The sequence below is a fragment of the Scomber scombrus genome, chromosome 13 (genome assembly GCF_963691925.1).
Source record: "Scomber scombrus chromosome 13, fScoSco1.1, whole genome shotgun sequence".
Taxonomy (NCBI): domain Eukaryota; kingdom Metazoa; phylum Chordata; class Actinopteri; order Scombriformes; family Scombridae; genus Scomber; species Scomber scombrus.
The window spans coordinates 29,033,973-29,045,021 of record NC_084982.1 but is presented as its reverse complement, the minus strand read 5'-3'; the positions used below and the strand labels follow the sequence as shown (position 1 = coordinate 29,045,021).

At 39.9% G+C, this 11,049-nt stretch overlaps 1 protein-coding gene across 1 annotated transcript; it reads left to right on the top strand.

The window, feature by feature from the left end:
* The first annotated feature begins 412 nt into the window (after nucleotides 1–412).
* On the top strand, nucleotides 413–9,740 carry LOC133992970 (acyl-CoA-binding protein-like). Its single transcript, XM_062431779.1, has 4 exons — nucleotides 413–534; nucleotides 4,267–4,384; nucleotides 6,272–6,334; nucleotides 9,356–9,740. Exons 1-4 carry the CDS (start codon nucleotides 520–522, stop codon nucleotides 9,427–9,429), a joined length of 270 nt encoding a protein of 89 aa, XP_062287763.1. The 5' UTR covers nucleotides 413–519; the 3' UTR covers nucleotides 9,430–9,740.
* The last annotated feature ends 1,309 nt before the right edge of the window (nucleotides 9,741–11,049 follow it).

The following is an 11,049-nucleotide window of genomic DNA, read 5'->3' as shown; positions in this document are numbered from 1 at the left end:
CTGTCCTCATCAGATCATATTGTTCTGTATGTGACTCTTGAATGAAGATGAGTTTAACCTTCCTGCTGTAAAGGATGAAATAATGCCGACACACTTTAGTTTTAGTTAGTTTTGCATTGTTCATTGTAGTTTTATTTAGTTTTCTCTCTTTTTCACTGCTAGTTTTAGTGAACTGTAATAACCTTGGTGCAAACAGCGGCTCACGGCCCCAAATCTGGCCCTCCAGCAACAAATATTTGGCCCTACTGCCTGTTTAAGGGTTAAATAACTACATTAATGGTTGCATTAAAAATGAATCTGATTACTCTCCTTTGTCTTGATTGGTTACAATTTTCACGCCACCCAATGAATGACCGTAGATTTATGACAGCTCATCGAGTCAGCCAATAGCGTTAGAGGGGGGCGGGGTTTAGCTGGTGCCACTGGAGCAGCAGCGCAGGGCGGACATTCACTCTCCCACCGTCCGCTGAATCGTCTCTTTGTGCGGCCAGCTTTGCCTTGTCGGACCCGTAAGTGAAGATGGCTGATATAAAGGTGTGTATGAAGCTAGCAAGCAACGTTTAAGGGCATTTCAGAGCCGTGTTTATGTTGGTAAATGGTCGGTAAAGGATGATTGATGTTGGTTAACTGGCGGAAATAAACAGCGCCTCCGGTAATGGTTTCCGTTAGTTAGCACATGGCTGCTAACTACTTTTAATATTTTTTGTTTAGTATCTACAAACAACCCCTCACATTTATCTGCAGACCCTTTGGAGGGGCCCCACCCCTAGGTTGGGAACCACTGGACTAAACTAGCTAACTGTATATAAAGTAGTGTAAACTAGCTCCACCTCCAGCAGCTACAACAGTAACATGCTGCTCTAACACTGATGCTTCACTATTAATAATCTAATGATGTCATAATAATAATATATCAGTCAGAGGACCAAACCACTACTTTACTGTAATACTGCATACTACATCACTATAATACTGCAGTACTTTTACTGTAATACTGCATACTACATCACTCATAATACTGCAGTACTTTTACTGTAATACTGCATACTACATCGCTCATAATACTGCAGTACTTTTACTGTAATACTGCATACTACATCACTCATAATACTGCAGTACTTTTACTGTAATACTGCATACTACATCACTATAATACTGCAGTACTTTTACTGTAATACTGCATACTACATCGCTCATAATACTGCAGTACTTTTACTGTAATACTGCATACTACATCGCTCATAATACTGCAGTACTTTTACTGTAATACTGCATACTACATCACTCATAATACTGCAGTACTTTTACTGTAATACTGCATACTACATCACTATAATACTGCAGTACTTTTACTGTAATACTGCATACTACATCACTATAATACTGCAGTACTTTTACTGTAATACTGCATACTACATCACTCATAATACTGCAGTACTTTTAATACGATAGGATTTTTACTGGTAATGTATTTTTACATGATGTGGCTCTGCAGGTCACATGTTGCAGGATTGAGTAGTAATGTAAGGGAGAGTTCATGAGCTGCCTCACAGTCCGACACACAGCAGCAGACCGCCCTCCCCTGACCTTTGACCTACAACCATCCAGCAGGTGACTCAGCCCGTCCTTGAGATTTCTTCACAGATGTCACAACAGTCTGGCAAAATGTTCTTGCGCACACTGGCAGCACTTTTTTTTTTTGTATGAATTGTCAAGTTTTGCAGTGCAGTTTGACCTATTTCATGCAGAGTTTTCTGTGCATTTATACAAACAATCACCCGTAGTGCTTCTCTGGCAACATCCAGAGTGACAGGATCACCGTTTGCATGAATCCAGAACTGTCACAGATCATTTCTCCGAGACTTTAAAGTATCTGATGTCCAACCCTCTGGCCTAGTTGGCACAGAGTGACACAGCAAAGGGGTTTTGTTGTTTGTGGAGGGGGGTCCGTATTAATCAATGAGCTTTTTGTCCCCATACGGGTTTTCTTCTTCCTTTCCACAGTCACAATTTGAGTGGAGAGATTTCTGGGTTATCTCAGGTCGTGCTGAAGCTCTGTCGGTGTAACCACAAATCCCATTCATGTGCAAAGTTTAACACACAATCTATCCTTTTTCTTATCAGAGACTCTGGCGTTGGAAGGGTGAACATTGATTTATTGGCTCACGCTGCGTTAAAAAATAAAAATTAACCCTTTAGTGGAGGAGTGGAAAACACTTCTACAAATATTTTTAAGATATTTTTTATATTTTTGGATTTTATGAGTTGTTTCTCCCCCAGGATACGTTGCCCCTATTGAGGTATAAAAATGGTAATAATGGTAATGGTCTTATTTAATAAAGAGAAGTGATACATTCTTGCTTTCTCTGGTCATTAATATCACACATACTAGTTTCTAAACTGTTTTTTTATCATTTCTATCAAAGTATAAACCTATCACAAGCTTCAAGTCTACCTATCCACTTCAGTTTTTTTTTTTTAGCTAATTAGAAAACGGACAAAGCACACACAATTAAACCACCACCTTAACTAATCATGCTCCTAACATGGTGTTAAAGAGTCTGTATCTGCCTGTTTAAAGGTTAAACAAACCGTCAAAAGCAAGACAGGAAACATGAAACTCACAGTAGCCTCACTCTTAACAGTTTTTCTCCAACATCCACTCTGTACTGTGAACAGAAGGCCAAGTCATTAAAGTAATATAACAATAACTTGACATTAATTATAGAGCTCAGTGGTTCTGTCCACATTTGTGACTGTATTTATATCTGCTTTAGTCTGTTATGGTGCTTTTCTACTACACAGTTCCAGCACGACTCGCCTCGACTCGCCTCGGTTCTTTTTGCGTTTCCACTAGGGAAAGTACCTGGTACCTGGTCCTTTTTTAGTACCTGCTCTGGTGAGGTTCCAAGCGAGCCAAGCCGGTACTAAAATGTGACGTCGACACACTGCTGGCCGCTGATTGGTAGTTGTCGCTGGAAGCGTCATGAGCCGTCCCACACAAGAATCAAACCCGGCATTTTTAAATACCGGCAGCAGCGTTACCATAGTTACAGCCATACGGCTCAATTTTCTTGCTTTGTGTGAGACAGAAAGCCTCATACAGCAGCAAGTACACCACTGCCTCAATGTCCTCCATTGTTTATGTGTTTTGTGTCACGTATAAAACGAAGTCACGGCAGTTTCGCGGAGCCGTGATATGACGACCCCGCCCACGTTGAGTAGGTACTTTTTTGTAATGGACATGGTTCCTGGTACCGTACCGAGGCGAGTCATGCTGGAACTGTGTAGTGGAAAAGGGTTAGGGTTAGAGCATTAGAGCACTTTGAATTAAAGCAAATAAGTAGGGATGCATCGATGCCGAATAGGGGAGACCGGGGTCGGTTGTCACACTTTTTACTCTTGTGAGAATTGCTGATCTTCAAAATATCTTTCAATAATCATTCCTACATTAAATGGAAGCTTAAGGTCTTGGTTTGAAATGGGTTTCACGTTCACTTTTACAACTTATTATAACAAAAAACGTAATTAACCATAAAAAAAAACAAGCCAACACCATCACTGTGGTGGTTGTCACAAGGTATCGGGTTGGTTGTCCTTATAGCTATCAACAGGGTTCCAGTAAAAATAGTACTCATTAATGCCCCATGTGTTTAAACCATGAATTTGCACCTGGTGATTATCTATTTGAATTAGCCTCTGTAATAAGAAGTAAAATGAAGGAATTTACAGTGCTGGAAAAATCTAGCCTTTATTAAAACCATTGTTTCATAACATATCAGTGTATGGACCAAACCTGGGGGAAAGCAAACATGTCCAACAATCCTAAACCACCAAATAATGAGTTTATTATGACAAACAAAAGCACCAAATAGTCACTTTTGGCATTTTTGCTGGAAAACTTACTGAAACAATTAGTCAGTTATTGAAATAGTTGCAGATAGTTTCAGCACTAGATTAAAGTGGAGATTATTTTTTTCAATTGTTTCAGCTACAAAAGGTCTGAATCACAATCATAGTAACATCATCCAATGTCCAAATATGTCATTTACAATAATGAAAGGCCATGAAAAGCAGCTAATTTTAAGAATCTGGATCAACCAAGTAGCTGTAAAGCCTTTTACTTTCTGTTATATAGAAGTATTTCAGAAAGGTTTGATGATGCTACGATTATAAACATACTACAGTGATATTTCTGGCCACAATAATCATTATTTTTTTGATATGATGAGTATTGTTCTGATGCAGTTGTCTTCTCCGCTGCAGGCTAAATTTGATGCTGCAGCAGAGGAGGTGAAGCAGCTGAAAGCGAAGCCTGCCGATGAAGAGATGCTGCAAGTCTACTCGCTGTTCAAGCAGGCCACCGTGGGTGACGTCAACACAGGTGGGAACGCACTCAGAGCCTCTGCAGTGTCACCCACTGCACTCCAGTCCCTTTAAATTTGAGTAGTTTTACTAGTGGTGTAAATCACGATACGGTATTATATTGATTCAATGCACAACGATTCAATGTTTGCCGTTATCACAAAGTGTCACGATACGATTTCGATTGGATTCAGGAGGGAGCGATCGATACCACAGCTGATTTAACACAATCACTTCCATTTATTTAAAATCACAAAATCACATTTCAGGCAGTTTATAGTCTGAAGCATCTGATGATAGACTTGCATCTCTAATCCAGCTGCAGACGTGTCGCTGCTGAAATGTGAAATCACAGCAGTGGGAATTGTCGCTCTTTTAAAGTTGGGGTTTTTGTTTAAAAAAAGCTGCTCAGGATCTTAACCATAGACTGTACATAAAATGGACGTAACATCCATGAGGTCACCCATTGGTTTGTGGACTGCTGCTCGGAGGCCAATAGTATCGGATCTGAGCAGCGCCATCTTGAAAATTTCCGGTGCATGCTGGGTAAAATAAAAACAGGGATTCTACTTATATGGGCATCAGGAGGAGCATGAGGCGCCCTCCTGAACCTGTGAACCAATCAACCTGTCAATCACCACGTAGCCACGCCCTAATGCATACCCTGCTTTATCGTCACATATAAAATCAGGGAGGCCAAAATGTCCCAAATGAACATCATACTGCATTGAAGAAGGCTTTAAACTAGCGATTGAGACCATAAACACATTTTGAAAACGTTTACTGAGGTTAGAAATCAAGTGAGAAGTTGGTGAATTCTCCATTGACTTGTATAGAGACGGAAGTCCTTTTGACACCAAAACGGTCGCCCCCTGGTGGCCTTTTGATAGAATGCCGTTTTAAGTTACTTCCGCGTTCGCATCATTTCAGAGGACCGGAGCTCCCCGCCTGGTCTTAACAGGCTTTTGTCTGGCCGTTGCCATGGCACCGCTTGCATTTCATTTGGGCGGGGACCAATGTGCCAGGGGAATTTCAAAATAAAGGCACGTATTAAAAATGATGATCAATGTTTTCATTTGGCATTGAACAGATGTATGTTTACACTCCTGCTTTATATATACATTTTAGTGATTTAGTAGTTCAGGAGAGTAGCAGCCAGGTTGAAACTGTCCCCATACTTAAAGGATAGCTTTGAGTTATTTAGCATTTGTCTTAATACAATACTAATGCACTCACACGTGCATGGAAACGGGTCTTGGTTGCTGTAATAATTCCTCCTCCCCACACTGATCCTCAACTCATTCTCTATGAATGAGACACACAATAAGACTTACACCGTAAGAGATGACAGGATTCACCCTCCTTCCCTAAAATGAAGCTTCAGCAGTCTTGAGTTAGATAAATCCAGTTGATATCTTCTAAAGTTACAGGCTGTAAATTAGAGCCTGATCGATACTGGATGTTTGAGGCATATACCGATATGTTGGTCGTCACAGAGCCTACGGAGGTCCAATTATTTATTCAATTAGAATATGCTATATCAGGACATATATCATTAACGGGCTATGAAAGGACCTACATCAGGATATGAGATTTTGGTCATATTGCCTAGCCCTAACCCTCAGCCAGACATCGCCGTGAATTTTGTTCTGAACAGCTCGTAACTTTGTAGAAATAAGACAGGATTTATCTAACTGAGTCTGCCGAAGAAGAACTTTGGAGGGCTGCAGAATACAGTCCGATCTTCGGGGGCAGTATAGAGAGAGTAGTAGCTGTTACAGCGTATAACATCCATTTCCATGTACTTATGAGCAGGTCAGCCCCTTTCTGAGTGTTCTTGAGTTTTCTGCTAACTTGTTTCATACACTTAAACCTACTCATCACTCTGTCTCTCCTCTCTCTAAAGCTCGTCCAGGGATGTTTGATTTCACTGGGAAAGCCAAATGGGACGCCTGGGAGAAGCAGAAAGGTACGCTTTCAGTTCTGTACATTGTGACGGTATTAAACATGTGCTTTTTCTCTGTTCATTGAAAAGTTACAACATGACTACACAAATAAAAATAAAGCAGGTTCTCCACAGCAGAACTCTGACCTCCAATCCACTTGTGCAGATCTTCACATCAGTTTAAAACAACTTTTTGTAATCAGGGACTGTGAATGTGGAGGATTGAACATTGGTTTATGGTGTTAAAGGCTTTTTTTCATTCAAAATGCAGGAAGACAAAAACATAATTTTATATTCATGCCTGCATGTGCAATCTGGATTAAAGCTGCAGTCGGTAACTTTGAGGAGAGAGGACTTGGCGTCAAATTTGAAGAAGTACAACTTTCAGATCCCTCCGTCTCCGCTGCACTCCTGCTCTGCCTCCAAAGCCCCGCCCCCAGAGGAGGCTGACGTGCGCTTGACGGCACGCGACCGTGTCTGCTGTTGTTGGTAACGGAGGTATCGGTAGTTTTGTCCTCGCTGATAGTTGTCGCTGCACCATTACTTTCTCTACGGGGTGGGGGGCTGTGTGTGTGAGCAGTGATTGACAGCTGTCAGACACTCCATCAGACACCATCCTGGCTCTGATTGGTTCTCTTTGTCCGGTCGCGTTGGATTCTGGCAATTTGCCAATTTGCAGTAGGAGCAATAGGAGCAGTAGGTGGGGCTAAATGAGCCTGTTTTTTTTTTTTTTTTTTTTTTTTACAGATTACTAGTTTCATGTAATGCTGTCTTTACATAGTGACAGTCTTAGCAAATATGACAAAAAGTTACTTTTATAAGACTTACCAACTGCAGCTTTAAGAATGATTGATGTTTGATAATTGATGTCGATTAAGACTTCCTCCACCTGAACCCTCATTCACTTTAATAATCAGCTTCAGGAGAAACTTACGATGGTCGGGAAATGCAAAACATTACAAAAAGTGAAACACTTTTACAAAGTTTGAGACAAATGTACATTTTGGAAAACATTTTTACATATTATAAACAAAATAACACTAGAAAAACATTTTTACCAGTCCTGAAACAAATTTACATTTTAGAAAACAAATTAACAAGACGCGAAACACTTTCAATGTACCAAATACCGGACGTGACGAGTAAGTGATAAAGTGAGCAGTCTGTACCAGTCCACCAGTATGTTTACTCAGCTGTTAAATAAACCACAGACATATGAAACAATCTAGCTGCTACTATGTACACTATGCTGTGTACAACACTGAACAGAGTTTTATTCTCTCAACACTTTCACAACTCGTTTCTTACTGACTCTACAGCACCACCTGGTGGCGGAACTTATACAACACTCATCTCATGATTGAACCAACTGCAATGCAAATTAAAGAATGGCACAGACAGTCGCCGCTCACTTTATCACCTCCACGTCACGTCCGGTATTTGGTGCTTTCCCTTTCTGGAGAATTGTATCATTGGTAAATTTGTCTCTGTGCTTGTAAAAGTGTTTTTCGCGTCTTGTTAATTTATTTTCTAAAATGTAAATTTGTTTCAGGACTGGTAAAAGTGTTTCACTTTTTGTAATGTTGTTTTGCACTTCCCAGCCACCGTAGAAACTCAAGAGTCTGCTCACAAACTGAACTGCTGTGTCTTTCGAAAATATGAGCCTGATAGCTGCAGACTGGGGGAGACGCACTGAAACAAGCATACAGGTCAATGACGTATGAGGATTTACAACAACTCAATCTTAGAATAATAAAAACAAGCCAAACATTCAGAATGTTGTGTACCTGAACATTCATTATATAAATTTGAAATTAAGTGATTTTAGTGGGTTTATCAAGATTAATTGGCACTGGCCTTAAAAAAAGTCATGTGGTGCGACCATGATTCATCTTGAAATAAATTAATTTACTTAACACGCTTCACATCTTTCTTTTTACAAGTTTTCAGTAATGTAAAGTGTTTGGAAACAAAGTATTTGCATTTTTTTTTTTAAATTTTTGTAAATGATGATCTTTTATTTATATAAGATATTTCAAGATGAATCATGGTTGCACCACCATGACTGTTGCACCACACACACAGTCAACACCCACAGCTTCACCTCTTTTCACCAAATGGTCACAAGGCGCTGCTGGTTTTCTCCACTTATGCAATGACTTGCCAAAAGAGTGCAAGCCTATTTTCAATCTTCATGATTTCAACATAATCAGGCTAATCCTTTAAAGTCCCCCTACAGTCAAAAACATATTTCTCTTGTTCCTTCAGTAGGACGTTGTTCTCTTCTCTGTACAGTTTTTTTCACATTCATCTGCTGAAGGAGGAAAGTTTGTCTGTGCTCAACTTACAGTGTTTCCCCTTTAATTGCTGAGGCCTGGCGTATTCAATATCCATTCATTCTGAAATCAATAGTGTTTGGGAGCCTCTGTGCAGCGCTGTTGCCGGGGAAACTCTTGTTTAGTGTTGCTCCTTTAAGGAATGGAGAGCCAGAACAAGCTGCAGATCTGCCAGGCAGCTGAGTGAAGAGGAGCTTGCGGAGGGATGTACCACTCTGTTTGAAAAAAAACATTATTTTTGGTTTAGAACGGAGGTTGGGGACCAGCGTGATTAGATGCATTACAGCTAGTTTCTGCTCGGCAGTGTGGACCAGAGATTAAATCCTACCCTTTAATCCTGTCTGTCTAATAAACTCAAAGAAAACTCAGGTTCATTAAAGTTTTAATGCTGAGCTCCTGAACTCAAGTCCTCATCAGTTCTTTCTTCTGTTATTTTTGTTATTATTCTTCCTACAATGTATGAACATGCTTTTATCTGTATAGCCAATCGTACAAAATGAGTTGGAAAATGTCAGAATATAGGCAAAAAAAGTCCAGTATCATGCACGATAGTTGCTTTGAAACCTAATAATTGGGTCTCATGACAGAAACCAGCAATGCTGGTTCTTAAGTGGACTTAAAGTAAGAAAAGTACTAATTTATTCATTAATTTGTCTTTTCATTTGTCATTTATTTATGTGCCTTTTTGTTTTTTTTAATTTACTGCCAGGCAAGAGCAAGGAAGATGCCATGAACGAGTACATCAACCTGGTGGAGCAGTTTAAGCAGAAGTATGGAGTCTAACATGCTGTTAGAACCACAAACTGCCCGGGCCAACTGCTGGATGGACAGAGTCGTGGGACCATCACGTGTCGGATATCAGCCCGACGCTGTGAAATGCCTTAAAACCCTAATGAGTGTGTCCTTACATATTAAAATATGAACGCCTGCTGGACTGCTCACCAGTGGTCTCAGTGAGATTAAAATAGAGCTGAAGAACCACTGATGGACGAATAGAGACTGTCCTCCACCAGAGTACCAAGTCACATTTCAGTTTCCAACCATGTGTATCTGCACAGACTCCTGTCATTTCAATATAAAATCACTCTTCTCTACATGTTGTGTTTGGTGTACTTTGATTTTCAGTTTCAGTGGTCTAGTTTTACACATAATATACATGTTTTATTTGCATGATGAGGTCAAACAGAAACAATGATTCACAATGGATTGGATATTTCAGGGAGTTTTGGCAGGAGCTGTATTCAACAACGTAAAAGATCTTAACATTTTTAAGTCCAAGGTGACGTCTTCAAATTACCATACCAACAAATCTTCATAAATGACTGGCTGGAACTGGGAAATATTTGAGTGTTGTCTTTAAAAATGACACCAAAGTGTAAGTCACACTTAATATCAACATGGGTTCTCATGTTTGTTCAGATATGACTGAGAATTGAGGACAAGTTTAGCTTTTTCTCCTCCGTTTGGCTTTGTCCTGCTGAATGTTGATGTCTCTTACAAACCACATATTTCCCCATGTTTAATTAATGCCGTCTGGAGCCATGAGTTCAATTACTGTGAAGCACAGATAATCCTCCACCTCTCCTGTGATAGTCATCCTGACTTAGTGGAGCTTTAAACGTGTCTGGACGATTGAAAAACTTTAAAATAATAAGTATGTACAGTACAGGAACTGATTGTTAAAATAAGTGTAATTTAGTGTATTCTCCTGCAAAATGAGTGGGCTACTTTTACGTTTGGCACATGAATTATATTTTTTAGATATATACGCTTACAAACTTTGGAAGTGTCTGAAGCATTTTAACCTGTTTTGGAATATCTTTATATTGTTGAATTGTTACCTTTACACAGTAAGTAGAGTTTATGGACACTTCTACTACTGCAGAATAATTAACACTCCTTTGTTGTAGATTGAACTCTTGGGCAGTTGTGCTGTTTCTTTAAACTGAACACCATTCTGTAACAACAGTAAAGCTACAGGAGTACCAACCACAGCTGCAGAAGTAGTGCTTTGACAGACTCAACAAAAACTAAACCAAATCCAAAAGTGATTGCATGGGGTAAGTGTGTCAGATTTCATTACAGTCAGGCGTTTTAGTTTTTTTGTCCATCATGATTTTGGATTATTAGTTCTGATTTGAACACTAGATGTCGCCATTGGCCCTCTTACTCCTCACATGCTTCCCCTGCTAGTGTGTCTCTCATACAGTCTATGGCAGTGTTCCTCAAATACAAATCTTAAAGGTCTGTCGCTACCATAGACTGTATATAAAAGGTCGCTACCCAATACTCGGTCAAGCCATTGTTGTGGCTTGACCGACTAATAAACGGACCTATGACTCATTGAAAAAACATGTGAGTCGCTACCCGATGTGAGTCACACATGCGCAGTAGCGTCCGACA